Here is a 15945-nt window from a genome sequence, read left to right as displayed (position 1 = left end):
TTGAAGCTGAAACTGTGACCTGCAGTAAGACTGGCTGCAGGATTCAGGAGCTGTGCCTCTACAACCACACAAAGAGCTGTTCACCAGTGCATTTAAAGTCCGGAGAAATTCAAATTAGTTTGCAGAGAACCCTGAACTATAGGGTCAGATGTCATGCCTTCATTGTGAGCATGGACCTGGTAGATGCTGCTACAGAGCAGAGGTCACCTTTAGCGGTTCTCGAGATATGCGTTCCAGGAATACAGCCTTTTATCTTCCCCTATATTTCTATTGAAGTGGCCTCTCACTAGATCTTCTTTGCATCCTTTTTGCTTGTTAATAGCTTTTGTGGGTGGCTCCATAATCCTGAGGATAGGTTGTTCAAATCTCATCAGCAGCAGGTTGTAAGTGGTGATCTCACCATTGCTATTTCAATTTATTTGGGAGCTCAACTTCACAGCATTCGACAGTTTTTTCTTCTTCTTTTAATTACGAACTACAAGATGTCATTTAACGAGTGAACAAGCAGGTATATCCGTGTGTCTGCAGGGCATGATGACTGCAGCCTCCACAGTCCTGCCGTTTGACCGACCCCTGTATCTTTTCTTCACATCTTGATAAATGGTCTCCACACAGGCACAAGAAAGGGAGGGTCAGAGTGTCCAGCCTCCGGACCTGATACCTGAAGGGGGACAGTTTAACTACAATGGTTCCCTCTGAAGTGTCTCTTCCTCTTTGGCTCTCTTTTTTTCTTGACTTTAGACTTCTTGGTGGACGAAGCATAATAATCCAGCTCTTGGTATTCTGGCCGCTTTCACACCCTGGTTACTGCTACTGTGTTTGCTTCTTTTACACCACAATGATTATTTTATTTTGAATTTCTGCCAATATCTACATTTCTTTCACCTACATCTTACACACTGGACATTTAACTTGATGAAGTTAGATACAAAAAACCCTACACATGGCAGGTAGTCTGTGGAAGCAAAGTTTTAAGATCATAAGTATTCCCGATCAGTCAGACCTTTACTCTTGTGATGTGCTTAATCCAGCCAGGACTGCTCTCAACTATTCAGGCTTCTATATCACTCATCTGTGTGTAGTCTGTTAGAGTCTACATCCAGCACAGTAACAATATTCTCCCCGGTGCCAAAGATGAAAAGAAATATAAAGAGACAGAAGAGGAAATGGGGTGTTGTTACGTCGGAGGAAGAATGGGACATGAATATCAAACAAGGAAGTTTATGTGGGAAACTGGGACATGGACAGAAAAATACACAGATGTCAAAATCTTCTTCATCCATCAAAATTAAAGCATTTTCATCTGTATTATTCAAAGAAGAACAGAGATCACACTGTTCTTTATTTTCTCTCTGCTGTCTCATATGCAGAAAGAGGATTCCTCTCAGCAGAGGTGGTTAGAGAGCAGGTCTGTGAGAGCGTGACTCTGCATCCACTCTGTTTATCATTGCAGCACATGGTCCTGAGAGTTTCATTATTTGTGAGTGCTGGTGTCTGCGTGTGTCTGTTTGTCAGATTCATTACCACGCACACACTCATGCAGATGTTTTCCCAGATGCAAACATTCTGGCTTCAGGAAACAGTGATTCCCACAGAATTACATTCTGTAACTGAGCAAGGGGTTTGGGGGGAGGGGGGGCCTAATACATATTACTGTGCACAAGTTGCTCCACTCGAATATCTTAAATGTCAATTACGCTGAATAAATATGCAGCTCCATTGCTTCACATAAGGTTTAACAACTAACAACCCTCACCCTGAGTTTGGTGATGGTTGATCACATATTGTGATCGGCTATTTAGTCCAGTTGCGACACACACAGGCAGCACACACTCATACACACAGAACAGGCCGGTAGAGAAACCTTCAGGTACGCTAAAAGCTTTTGTGATTTTTCGATGGTCCACCGGATCACCTTTGTTGCCGGGTTTGGTCAAGGGCTCCTGATGGCATGTACGACTATGACGGAGGGGTCAGCTGCTAATGTGAATCTGAAAGACGGAGAAAGTGAGAGAGAGAATGATGGAGAAAGAGAGGCTGCACGTTTTCTCTTGTCTCTTGTGCCAGTAAGAGGATGATGCTCAACTTTAGGAAGTCAAATAAAAAACCATAAACCTAGAATCCTAAACGTGGCAGTCAGTGCTGATATTGTCGCACGTCACCACAAATAAATCGGTGTAAAAATATTTTTGGATTTTCGGGTCATAAAGAAATTGTGGTGGGACAATTTAGAACCATGGTGGACAGCCACAATCTAGGCAATTGATGGGAGATATTCAGTAACCCAGGAGCATGCCACAAGCAAATCCGCACTATTATAACACACAGGCTACTCACACACTCAAACAGCCGTTCTAGTGTTTAATGAATGTTTAAATACGACGGGTCTGAAATAGTGTTGGTGAGGAAAACAAGCATGAGACCAAAAATGCCTCACCTAGGAATAGAGGAACATCAACACTGGAGCTCAGAAATAACACACAGACTCGACTGCCAGAAATATCTCTCATATTTCTACCTGCTCGTGTCTTTGTGTATTAGCTTCATTGTCTGCTTCACTGGAGTGCACAGAGACGTCTGTAAGGTTGTTGGTTGGGAGAATGGCGGAGGACGACGTGTGACAGCGGGGTGAGAGCTGGAACTGACGCACGGAACAGCAAGCACATGACATCCATTATCTCACAACGGGTCCCTCGGCACCGCGTCATAACACGACATGAGATCCCACCACTTCTCATCAAAAAACTACAAACTCAAAAAGGTGTAGTCATACAATCCAACCTTAACCCTAATGCTGGAACTATTAGCTAATTAATCAATTAGTTTATGGACAGAATGTCAATGACAAGACTTCTGGTAAATGAAAAAATAATATTTCAAGACCCCACTTGGGCTCTATAGCCAGTTTCTATTAACCTAGCTTTTGAGATAATGTTTTATTCACACTATGGCTGGAAGCTTTTTCCAGGGACGGGATCCAAGTCTTTGTTGGTTGTAGTATTTTTTGATGGAGATTATTAGATTCAGAATTTCATAAATTCTTGAGTTTTATAATTCATAAGGTTATAAAGTGCCTGCAGATTAGAATTTTTCTATAAAGTTAAATTTGTAGGAAGCAGAAGTCTGATAATCTCAACTACAATTTAAGGATGGAAATCAGAGGCATTGTGAAAACAATCTCCCGCAGCACTAATTAGCTCTCCCTGGTTTTTGTCAATTCTCTGTCTCCCTTCACTTTCCCTCTTCATCTCATTTGATGGTTATCGGATGAGAAAGGTGTAAATTGCCGCTCAACAGCAGCCTCAGCAGATTCTGCAGCGCTGCCATCACTCCTTCATCTTTTCATCATTTTCCATCCCTCGTTCCTTATCCCTTTCATCTCCGCAGGGAAAACAGGATGTAATCACCAGGAAGGAGACAGACGCGGCACACGCATAGCGAGTGTAGGTGTGTGTGTGTGTGTGTGTGTGTGGTCGTTTTTCCTAATGCATAAACTTAGTAAAATAAATTCAATAACTCTCGGACCAAACTGAGGCAATCGTAGTGTGTGTGTGTGTGTGTCTGTGTGTGTGTGTGTGTGCGCGCATGCCGTGTGTGTAAATGCTAATGTCCATGTCCAGCCACCACAAGCGTTAATGAGGTAGGGCCTCAGCCAGTTTTCCCTCCTCTCTCCTCTCCCTCTCTGGAGAAAAACACACAATCGCATAATGGTCCACCAGGATGGTGTGAAAAAGAGAGTAGCAGAAAAAATGGCGACTGGATACCGGTGGGAGGCGAAACAGAGGAGATGGAGGGTGTGGATGCAGAGAGAACTGTAATAATTGGTCAGTGTGGGCCAGAGGAAGACGAAGCCACAGGAGGATAAGTGAACGGTTAGATACAGGAGCATGAAGCATGTGAAAATACAGAGCCCATAGTGGGCTGCAGTCCCAGTGGGGGCCAGAGGAGAGTGGGTTTACCATCCACCACACTTTCCTGTTCTCTAGAATAAGGTAATATACATAATGTACCCTGTATTTATGATTTTCTCACTCTTGATTTTATCTGTAGAGAAATGAAAGGAAAGTGTCATGAGAGGGGAAACAAAGCGAGGGAATCGCTGGTGTTGTTTATCATTGTACTGCTCTCATAATGAGAATCGAATGGGGGCTGGCACGTTGCTATTATGCTTCTTGGCAGGGGCGGCTGTGTTTGTGAGCATGCACTATAATCATGTGCGCACAATCCCAAGTGGCCAGTACATGTTAGAGCCTCCAGTTAGGAGGGCTGTCGGTGAGCTAACTGAAAAGTGTAAGAGACATAGACACTGTCGCTGCCAGGTGTGTAGAGGAGGTAATACTCAGCTGGGGCAGGCCGGTGGCCGGCGGCTTCGGGAGCGAAGCACTGGAGAGAAAATGAGGAGCGGCCTCAGGTGGAGTCTGTTTGCCTGAGGGGCCAGCTCAATATCTGCTGCTGCTGTTTATCCCATTCCCCTCTGTCCCCTCGCACGGCTTTGCATTCTCTGAGCAGTTTAGCTGTTTACCTACTTTACTCGCTCTCCTTGTCCTGCCTGCTCGTGTTCACACCCATTTCCAATTCTCTGAATTTTTCTCTATCTTGTTTCGAGGGCCCCACGAGAAGCTGCAGCTCCGCCACGATTTAATCCCCCTGCAAGCCTTCTCCAAAAGAGGCCGACAATCACAAGTGTGTTTATCGTCTGTGTCTCCTGACAGGATCCAGATACTGGAACCCTGGACACACACACAGTCTCAGGGTGATGAGATACTCAGCACATGATGTAGACGTTGTTATTTATCATTTATCACAGTGTAAATAAAAGAACTGCCAGTGCAGCAGCAGAGAGATTACAAATTAAAAAGTTCACATTCAAATGGATTGTGCTTTGTGAATCTGTATTGTTTCCACGAACGTTCCTAATCTTATAGGTTTTGCAGCTCAGACTAAAATCCAGGTAATGAGGCTCTGACACACATTTTGGAAGCTGTTTCTATTGTAGCCCGAAGACAAGAAGCCTGATTCACTGTATTATTCATATTTCTTGTTAAATCTAATAAATGATCAGATCTGTTTTGAATAAATCTTACATTTTAAATAACTGAAAGTGAAGATCAGGTTTGAGCATTTTAATCTAATTAGTGTTTTGCTTCCAGGCCCATGATTACCTCTGCCAAAGAAATTATGTTTTCCTTGTCGTTAGTCTGTTAAGCAGGATTCCTCAGACACTACTAAAAAACTTATTGCAAAGCGCATCTAGATAAATGGGCAGATCAAGGAATATTTTCCACTTTCTTTTTTAAATGGTTTGATAGTTTTAATACTTTCAAGTCATCTGTATCATATAACATTTTTGTCTCAGATAGATCTTCACGCTCAATTATTATATATATATTAGTATATATATTACTGTTATATTATATTTCATGAATTCAATCTAAAAAAAAATATTTTGCCTCTCCTGCTTGAAACGGGACAAACCCTTAATCCACCAGACCTTTAAGAAATCATATTTTATACTGTGAACACACACAGACACACTCAGCTCTATAAATGTCACTGCTCTGGTTTGAGTGTGACCAAATGCGTCTGTGTTCTCTCAGTGGTGATGCTGTTGACATTTAATGTTGTGAATAGGAACGTTGTGTATCTGTTCACCTCGGCTTTTCTCCGCACTGATAAAACTGGCCTGTGATTTCATAGCAACACCACATGTTTGTTTTACTGTACCGAGCCCGAAGATGAGCTAAAGCTAGAAGTCACAACCAACCTCAATTTACTTTATACCCAATAATAAACTTGTTAAGTTATTCAGCAGTTTATGTTTTTACGAGTGTCTAAAGTCCCTCTGCATTTTATTTTATTTTTCAGTACTTCCTCATTGTCACCTCTGTCTTTTGTTCACTCAGAAGAATAAAAGTCACAGTCAAAGTCACACACTGTGGTGGAAGAAGCACTCGGCAGCACAATGGTCCATCTCTCGAGGCACTAAGCACTGCACATTGTAATTTGAAATCCCCTTTTCTCACTTCCTCCCTCTGCTCTGTTCATCCTGAGGTGAATCTGAAGTGCTGCACAGTCAGAATGTACTTTACGTTAAAGCAGAAGTCCCATAGCAGCTTTCTCTCTACTCCTTGTATGAAGTAGTTGGCAATGTCTGATGCGTTCATGATTTTGAAGTTAAAGACACAATTCTTCATTAATAAAATATAAGAAATTACATGAATATATTCTACTATATGTAGTGTGTACTTACATCATCAAATATTCTCTTTAGATTTTAATGAAAGCCATTTATGTTGCGTTATTATGCAGGGAAGAGGAGAGGATTCCCATGTGTGTTAACTAGTTTGCTCGTATTTACGTGTGTGTGTGTGTGGTTGGGAGTGTTAGGTGAAAGTGTGTAACCCAGTGTTGGAAAACAAGTAGACGTTTGTATTACATCCCCCCCCTCAGACCCTTGCTAGGTCATGAAAAATGAATGAAGGCCTGTGTGCGTGCTTGTGTGTGTTTGTGTGTCCATGTGTCGATCTCAACATAGGCTGATCAACCATTCTGTTAGATCTTCTACTCAATGAAAGGGACTGTACCCCCACTGAGAAAACTGTGTGTGTGTTATTTTATAAATCTACATCCGCTTGTAGACGTTGTTTATCTGCTCATGGAGAAGCAGCATTGAAAATGTTCCTTGAAACTTCCTTCCTAGTTGTTAACAAAGCATTAACCTGTCCTTCTTCTCTTGTCCATCATGTTTCTCCATCTCCTAGAAGTACAACCTCTCGCAGAGCGGTGGCCAGAGTGACAGAAGAGCACATGACGAGGGCGACCGGCTTCACAGCAGCATCCTGACCGGTAGCCTCGCTCCTGCACCCGACCACGCCCCCTGGCAGCACCAGCGAGCGGGCATCAGAAGGAAGGAAACGTGCGACCGCCCCTCCTGCAGGCATGGTAATGTGCTCCTCTTTCTGCAGATTCGCTGGTGTGAGTGTGTGTGTGCTTCTCGGGTGCTGCTGTGCACGTGGATCCACAGTCATGTAAGAAAACAGCCTCCAGACTGTTGGTGTTGAGAGGTCAATCTGATAACCCTGCACTAGACATGACAACTAAGAGAGAGGGAGAGAGGTAGATCCCTGATAAGAGCTGGTGCAGACGAGAGTGTGTAGCTTTGCGTTTTGGGAGCAGACGACAGCTGAGAACTATATGTTATCATAGAGGAAAGCGAAGAGGGAGAAGACAGAGGAATGAAAGAGATGGAGGAATGTAAGAGGGGAAAGAACAGTGAATGGAAGTAGAGGAAGAAAGACAAGGAGAGGGAAGATTATAAGAGGGAGAGAAAAGAGCAATTGCAATTGGTTCTTCATTTAGTTCTTAGATGTCTTTCTTATATGGTCCCTAAGAATTTATTCTCTACAGTATACTTATATTCCTATAGCAGGATAAGTAGTAATTACCTCCGTCGAGGAGGTGGTCTTTTGTCTGCGTTTGTTTGATATTTAGCAGGATTATGCTAAATCTAAATGACGGATTACCACAGAACTTGGTGGAAGGATGTGGTTTGGATCAGTGAAGAATCTATATATAATTTTGGTGTGGATCCGAATCAGGGGTGGGTTGTGATGAGAAACATCAGGCATGTTTAGTTGACTGTTATACATGATTTTGCACATTTTAGTGCAGATCCAAATAATTAATTTGTCGTATGTAAAAATGAAGGATAGATGAGTTAAGACGAAACTTAACATCTCTTTACAAAACAACACTAGAGGCATGTTACGTGAGGAAGAAGATGCAGGAGAAAGAACAATCGCTGTTTTGGAAAAAGAGGAGAAGACGGCTCCAAAGATCAAAGAGAGCAGTGAAGGCAGACAATGACAAGTGGGGGCAGATAAGACTATTATAACACAAATGATGGACAGAACATGAGGGATTAAAAGAGGAAAGGATATGGGAAGCAAAAGGAGAAGCTGAGAGTGGGAAAAGAGAGAAGGGGGGTGAAGAACTGAGAGAGAGGTAGCTAGAAAGCGAGAGAGGAGGTGGAGAGAAAGAGAAAGAATTGATTAATGGTCTTGGCCTGTGACAGGAGGAGCTTTTCCCCAAGAGAGGGGGGGAGAAGAGCAGAAGATGAATTATTAAAAACTAGAACAAGAGGAAGCAGGAGGAAGAAGGAGGGGGAGGAGGAGGAGGAGGAGGAGAAGAAGAAATCAGCACAAAGAGGAAGATAGTAGAAGAGTGGTTCGTCTGGGAGAATTGTAGAACGCAGGGAGGAGGAGGAAGAGGAGGAGAACTGAGAGGAGGTGGGGGAAGAGCTAAATGAATGACGGAGAGAGATTGAAAGAAAACAAGACGTTGCTGAAGGTGCTGAGGTTGGACATTGCAGAAGAGGATACATGGTGGAGCTCATAAATAACCAAGGGTAATGAGACGAGTGCGTGTGCGTGTGCGGCAGCTAGTCTTCAGTTATGGTGATGCAGCAAATACTGTTGGTGACCTTGGTGAGGGTGTCACCGCGTAAACCACATCTTATATCGACTTTGCTGTGAGGTCTCTGTATTTAATGGAACACATGTCCAGAGTATGTCTGTGTCTCCATGCGCATACATCACATCATTAGTTTAAGACGTCTTTAGGATAAAGGTCTGAAAAGTTTTTCATTTTGAATTTTAAATACTCATATGAGATGTAGCTGAATCGATTTAACCGCTTTTGTCAAAGCAATAAAACATATTTCATAGAGTGTGCTCCTACTCTGTAATATTTCATCATTTTGTGTTTGTTTTATAATGTTCTGGAAGTCTTCTTTGTTCAGTCTAATCAGATTTGGTTCTTTAATGTGAATATTCAACAATTTCTTACTATTTATCAAAAATACTTTTCAGTAAAAGCTTTACTGATCTGCCAGTTTGTTTCAATAGTAAACCAGTTATTCAACCTAATGTTCAATACACTAACAACTTGTTAAGATTCTCTGAGCTGTAAATTCACAGCTTCTTAGTCATTTGTCTTTATGCAGCTGCCTGCACCAATCGCAGACAACTTCACCAAGCAGACAGGACAATGGGTAGAAAGGATTTTCCCCCTGCAGAGCAGTTTGAAAGTAATGAGCGCTTACTCTGCAATTAAATCTGGGTTATGAGATGCCATCAGAACTGCACACTGACAAAAAAACTAAACCAAACTTGAAGGCACTGAGTAGAGCACAAACCCCCTCCGAGCCCAGCAGTCTTCTTAAAGTCAATCAAGCTGCACCAAACTGCACACACTCAGATATCAGCTTCCTAAATCTGCCAGATTCAAGATCCATGAATTATTCCCTGGGATTTTGATGAGTTCTTTCTTGCCAACAAACAAACAAACAAACAAACAAACCAGCAAACAAACAAACAAACAAATAGGGGTGAAAATAGAACCTAGACAGGCTGGGAATTTCACAGACACTGATGAAATGTCCTATATTGTGTCCTGCGTTATAGTTTCCATGTGTCTCCCTGTTGTCTTTTGTTTATCAGGTTAGTCGAAAAGTCCAGTCTGGCACCGGCGGCCTGTCTGTTATTTTTGCCTCCAGATTATGAAGCCACAAAGGTGCTATTGCTGCTATATATATGTGTGTGTGTGTGTGTGTGTGTGTGTGTGTGTGTGTGTGTGTGTGTGTGTGTGTGTGTGTGTGTGTGTGTGTGTGTGTGTGTGTGTGTGTGTGTGTGTGTGTGTGTGTGTGTGTGTGTGTGTGTGTGTGTGTGTGTGTGTGTGTGTGTGTGTGTGACTGAGTGCATGTGGTAATTTAAAAGACAGCAAAAGAGAAAAATAGAGAGAGAGAATACAACAAAATAGGATATAGCGCATTGAGGCACCCGGCCTGCCAAGCGGAGTGCAGATAAATCACAGGATGAATTTTTAATGAAATCTCCCCAAGGCTGCTGAATGTTACAGAGATGCCACAGGGTTCTTTTTCCCCCAGTGTTGTTTGTCCCATCACTCCCTGGCCTGTTTTTGATGGTTTCAGATGGTTCTTCCTTTTACTCTATACTCCAATGAAGCCGTGTGACTTTTTCACAAACACCACTTCTAAGGTGCTTTTTGCCTGGTGTTTATCGGTTGGTGCATTTTTTGAGTAGAGTTTTACTATGAGGGAGCTGTGGCCTCTTTTCTTTGTCTCCGCGGCAGCTGGCAAAAAATATAAAAAATCCTATCTTTCTTCATCTTCCTTCTCATATCTCATCTCCTTCTGCCGATTGCTCACCTCTGTCGCCCTCATTCGTTGGCATCCTCCACATCCTCATCTCTCATTCTCTCTGCACAATGCCCCATATCGCGTGTTTTATCATCCCAGCACTCGGCACACACTTAAAGCTCCCGTCTCATTAACAGTACGACCACACAAACACAAGTGCTATGCTCTGAAATGATAGCCAATAGGTTATTTTGTGAAAGGAAACACTTCTCGTGCAAAGACACAGGTGTAAGGTATCCGTCAATCCCAGCTGATGTTGTTCCGGGGAGATAGTCGTTGGCGTGGGGTCATGACATTTTGAGCAGATGGTCACAGAGAGACAGGAAGAGGCTGAGAGAGACGAGCGGCAGCTGAAGGGAACTAGCTGCCACTGACAGGGTCTCACCAGAACACCTCCAAGTGACATGGTTTCACTGCAGAGCACTGAGCAGAGGGTGATGGGTAGAAGTAGTGGATCCATGCGTGCTGTCTTTGCTTGTGTGTGTTTTACGTGTCATTGCCGTTCGTACCTGCCGCGTGCCGGTTTTGTTTTGAATCGTTTGTCTGGTTTCTGCTCTTGTGTCGTTGTGCGTGCACGTTAGTTTCGTACACGGCGAGTTGTAAATGCTGTGTAATGTGGTTATGTAACATGGACCTGCCAGCCGGTCGGCCTCAGTGGGCCGTGAAATGGAAAGTAATTGGTAAGTGTGTGGTCTAAAAGCTCTATTCAACAATGGCATCAGAAGGTATACACACAGAGACACACACACACATGGTGCATGGAGTGTGCCAGTGGCTTGCAGACATAAATGCCTGTTGCTGATGCCCTGGTTAGTGAGAAGAATCTCAGGCAGTGGTATTTTTGTTGTGTCTCCCAAACTGATTTTGTTTCTTTTACACCTGAATTGACCCTTTTTTTTCTTTGGATATCTGAGCTTTGGTGGAATCACTTTCTTTGGAGCAAGATGTTTGACAGGAGAGAGAGAGAACATTTTAAAATTGGACAGCTTGCAGGTGATTGGCTCAAGGTGAGCTAGTCAAGTTGTGATTGGATGAGAGGGAAGAGGCTTCTGAAGAGTTTCAAAATAACAGCTTAATAGGAAGTGGTCTGTGTTGTTTTGTATTATTTTAGCCAGTGAGCCAATTTGCAGGATGGATCTGTGGGATATTTTGCAACAAGAGCAGTGATGCATTCAGGCTGGTTTTAAACAGTCCCCCAGAAAAAAACAGTTTAGAAGAATATTTCAGTCATTTCATGTGCATTTACTTATAGTTGTACCCTGAAACATAGTGGCTCATTAAGTCCTCTTCATCTAATCTTTCACGTTCATTGCCTCGGCAGATGTCGATGTAGCAATGTAATTCAATCTGTGCATCGTAAATTGAATTCGGAGACATATCAGTTTTGATTTTGCCCTTACATCTAAATGTTTCACTTCCAAGGACCAGCGTGAGGTCAACCTGCTCTAATTAGACACAGTGTCATTGTGTGACACCGGGGGTTGTCCCAGGCATCTGGCTCAAGGTCCTCTTGTGACCTGACCATCATTTATGATTTATTCTCTCACTCAAAGGCAAACTGTTGGACTGCTGAACATGCTGTGCGACTGACCTCCAGATTGTGTGGAGGTCAGGGCGGAGTCAAGGACGGCCAAGGCGCTCTCTAACAGATTGAGCGTGAGTGAGCGTGTAGGTTGATGGCAAACGACCCGCTGAGCTACAGCCCTGATGACAATAATCAGGATGTTAAGAGGACATAAGGTGCTTCAACATAGAGCAGTTGCAAAAATAAAACTGACCGTTATGTCCATATTTCTCTTTTTAATCTGTTTTGCCAAAGAAAACTGAGATAACCAATTGTTCGTTTTTCAAGGATGCACAAAATATTTGTCTATCATTAGGAATCTTTAAAATCCTGCATCGTTTCTTTCTTGGCAGTAATTTATTTATCATGTCACTTGTCTAAATGTCATAAATCAGGCCCCTAGCTGGCCTAAGGGGTCGATTCCTGTCAGCGAGTCCTCCGTAACTGCTCTGATTTACATGGTGATCAGAGCGGCTGGGCAACAACTCCCTCGTGGTCGAGTAGTAGTGACAAACATGCTCGCAGATACACAGACACTCTGCTCGCAGAGGGGTTTATGGCTGCAGAGGCTCCTATTAGCCACGGCTCATAAAATCTGCGACTGTTGGTCTGTTAAACACTGCTCGGAGAAGGCACACAAGTATAAAGATACACACACACACACACACACACACACACACACACGTGCATTTAGATAAACAGTCACTACACTCACAGTTTTTTTATGCAGCGCTTTTTGAGAAGCAAATTGAAAGAAAATCAGACTCCAAACATCCTTCATAGCCCAATAAAGGAGAACGACAGTGATTTTATGTTCTGTTACGCTGCTCATTATCGAGTAATCTGTCCAGTCCATCTTCAAATTGCTTTCATTGTTCGACAAACAGTCAAAAAGCTCGAGAATAACCATAGAGGAAAGTAGGAAAACCTCATATTTATTTATTTATTCATAATTTATCAAAATAAATCAGTAAAAATAAAGAAATCCGGTAATATTTTCAACACTACTACCATTGGAGCTTCTGAATGAAGAGGCTTAATAGTTCTGTCAGATGCTTCATAACACTAATAGAGATATATTGGAAACCGCGTTTCAAGGTACAGCAAATTATTGATGGCCTGAACCAGTCAAATGAAAAACCGTAGAAACATATCACCGCCAAGGCTGAAGAGTCCCCTCATGAAACTAGATTTAAATTTAATAGATTTTTATTTTGGCTCAACACCAATAAATATCAGTCCCCTAAAGATGCCTGCATTTTTTACAAAGATCCATCAATCGATCAAGAATTCTTCTAAACGTTGAAAAACACTTTTTTCTTTTGTAATGTTTATTTTATTTATTAATATTTAAATAGTTCTTCCCTGACCCATACCACATCCTTTCACAAAATGCTCATGACAATCTGTCCAGTGTTTTTCATGTATTTCTGCTGACAGACAAACATTGATAAAATGAATCCACGTATGTAATGGTGATCCCAAAAACTGGACTACATTTATTATTTCATAACGTTTTAAGAGCCGTATATTATTTCAAGGTATCTTTATTCATCCTGTGTTACTCCATCATGCACAGTTGAGTCCCTGTGTGAACAAAGTCTCTATTTCAGTGCCCCACTCCACACGAGCTGTGAGGTCGTGCTGATTGTGCAGAGCTTGTCTTCGATTGTGTTGATGGCTTTATCTCACTCACTCCGGTGAAAGAGAATGCCGCCAGTTCAATTAGGAATAGGATGAAGTGTGTGTGTGTGTGTGTGTGTGTGTGTGTGTGTGTGTGTGTGTGTGTGTGTGTGTGTGTGTGTGTGTGTGTGTGTGTGTGTGTGTGTGTGTGTGTGTGTGTGTGTGTGTGTGTGTGTGTGTGTGTGTGTGTGTGTGTGTGTGTGTGTGTGTGTGGTCCTTGGATTTCAAGTAGATTGATAGCGCTCGAGCTATCCTATCCATACTACGCCAAAAAGGTCATCTCTCTGCAATGTGTGTGTGTGTCTGCCATGCTTGGTGTGTGTTTCTATTAGTGTGTGTGTGTGTAGTGAATAAAAGGAAATGTGGCTTTCTGAGATAAGCAGCCGTACTTTGCAGCTTGTTGAGAGCAGCCTCTTTGTGTTGAACCAGCTTGTGCACTTCAGGCTCCCCAGCATAGCGTGATAACCACTAATGATTAAAAACGAACCTCTTCCTTCAGATTCAGGTTCGCAACTGATATTGTAGACAGACGCTTGTGATCTTAATTGTTTGATAGAATATCTTTATATTTTTAAAACTAGCTGGAGGAAAAGAAGAGGAGAGAGAAAGTGAATGAAGAGATGAAAAGCCAGGAAAACGCATATCAGTGATAAAGGCAGTGAAAAAGTAAAAAGACCAAAACCCTTACGACAATTCTGATTCATATATTTTTTATGTAGACAGTGAAAAGTGACGATATTTCAGAAAAACAATTTGAAATAATATTTTGGTTTGGATCGTAACGCCTTCTAACTCAGTTGTGGCAAGACAAATTATGTGAACCTTTAGGAATTTCCTGTTTTTCTGCAGCAATTGGTCCTAAATTGGGATTTGATCTATATCTAATTCACAAGTACATGAACAAAAGGTGCCAAGGCTAAAAACAACACAAATAATTATAACCTGTTGGGTTGTAATAGACACACCTGTTAAAAGTTCATAAGGCTGGTGCAAAAAATAAACCTTGGATTTATTAACTGGTCGAACCTCCTTCAGCAACAATGACCTCAAACCAGCTTTTCTAGTAGCTGTTTGTGCAGGAGGATTTTTGTGGGATCATTCTTTCCACAGACCTGCTTCAGCTCAGACATATTCCCAGGACGTCTGGTGTGAACTGCCCACTGGAGATAAGTCACAGCGTCTCCATCAGGCCGTGCCTCTACCAGAAGTGGATTGTCTTGTTTGAAGGCGTTCTTTAGCAGATTGACTTCAGTGTTTCTAGTCATTGTTCTGCTGCATTGCCCAACTTCTTCTGCGCTCCAGCTGGTGGACAGAGACAATGACAATATCCTGGAAGATACCTGGATAAACTTAACCTTTAGGATGATGTTGCTATGTAGTGACACTTTTACACCGTATGTGGTCACGGTTGTTTTCAAACGTTTCAACCTTCATTCGATCACATTGTCCTAATTGTGTCGTGATTGTCTTCAGCAAATTGAAGACACACTGAGATGTGTTTTAAGAAATCAGCGGTTTCCTCTGCGAGTGTCCTGCCGTGGACACTGTGCAGGCTTCATGGTTTGCATCTACTAGACTCATGAACAGAGATCTCCACCAGCTCGGAATATTCCTTGAAGCCTTTAGCTGTAACTGTGGATCTTTTTACCTCACTGATAATTCTGTGTTGTGCCTTTGGAGTCATCTTCACTGAGCAGCCACAGGACTTAATCATCAGGATACCAGCTTTGTACAAATCAACACATCGGCCTCACATCAGTAAATCATTCCTATGAAGAGTAAAATAAGTTTTGCTGGTCACCTCCAATCTTTTGTCATTTTCACCATCATTGACAGGACAGTGCAAGCATAAAATAGAAAGAGAGAATGGGGAAAGAAAGGCAGCAAGGAGCTCGGAATCGAACCCGTGGCCACGGCGTGAGGACTCCGCTCAGCTTTTGTTCATGTCATTACTCGATGGTTTCACACACTACCACTCTGCATGTGTTCCGACAATTTCATACATAAAGGCAGGTAATTCCAAAGAGCTCACTTAGTTTATATTACCACGGATGTGTAGGTTTACTCCATCATCACTTCTCTACATAGCCACTCACAGACTCTGCTGTATCAGTTATACATTAATATTCAATTAGACTTAATGGTCAGATATTTAATTGATCTCCGACACAAAGTGTTTTCGTGCCACAAAAACAACCACCCACGGAAACACTGATGGATGAAAGGATGTTAAAAGCTAACGTACAATTTACAAGATGTTTCCATATGAATGTAAACGCTCAGGGCCCCGTCTGCGAGGTATTAATTGAAGATTGCAAATCACAAATGCTTCAGTTCCACCTGCTCCTCTCCTTCATCTTTTTTTCTTCTTCTTCCATTAACTTTGAATTCATCCTCCAGTCACACAACCTTTACATGTACCTTTTAAAGATTCTGCTCTGTTCCCATCGACATCCTCAGCTGTCTTCTCTTCCATTCA

The 15945-nt window shown here is 42.4% G+C and overlaps 1 protein-coding gene across 4 annotated transcripts in view; it reads left to right on the top strand.

The window, feature by feature from the left end:
* Positions 1-15945, top strand: part of strbp (spermatid perinuclear RNA binding protein) — a 74651-nt gene that overhangs the window by 34546 nt on the left and 24160 nt on the right. For all 4 annotated transcript variants that reach the window (XM_053410723.1, XM_053410725.1, XM_053410724.1 and 1 more), the window contains exon 3: positions 6762-6942. In XM_053410723.1, coding sequence (XP_053266698.1) covers positions 6940-6942 — 3 coding nt within the window. In that variant the 5' untranslated portion in view covers positions 6762-6939. The remainder of the gene's footprint in view (positions 1-6761; positions 6943-15945) is intronic.

Source organism: Pleuronectes platessa, chromosome 19 (genome assembly GCF_947347685.1).
Source record: "Pleuronectes platessa chromosome 19, fPlePla1.1, whole genome shotgun sequence".
NCBI classification, from domain to species: Eukaryota; Metazoa; Chordata; class Actinopteri; order Pleuronectiformes; family Pleuronectidae; genus Pleuronectes; species Pleuronectes platessa.
This window is presented reverse-complemented; position numbering and strand designations above follow the sequence as displayed.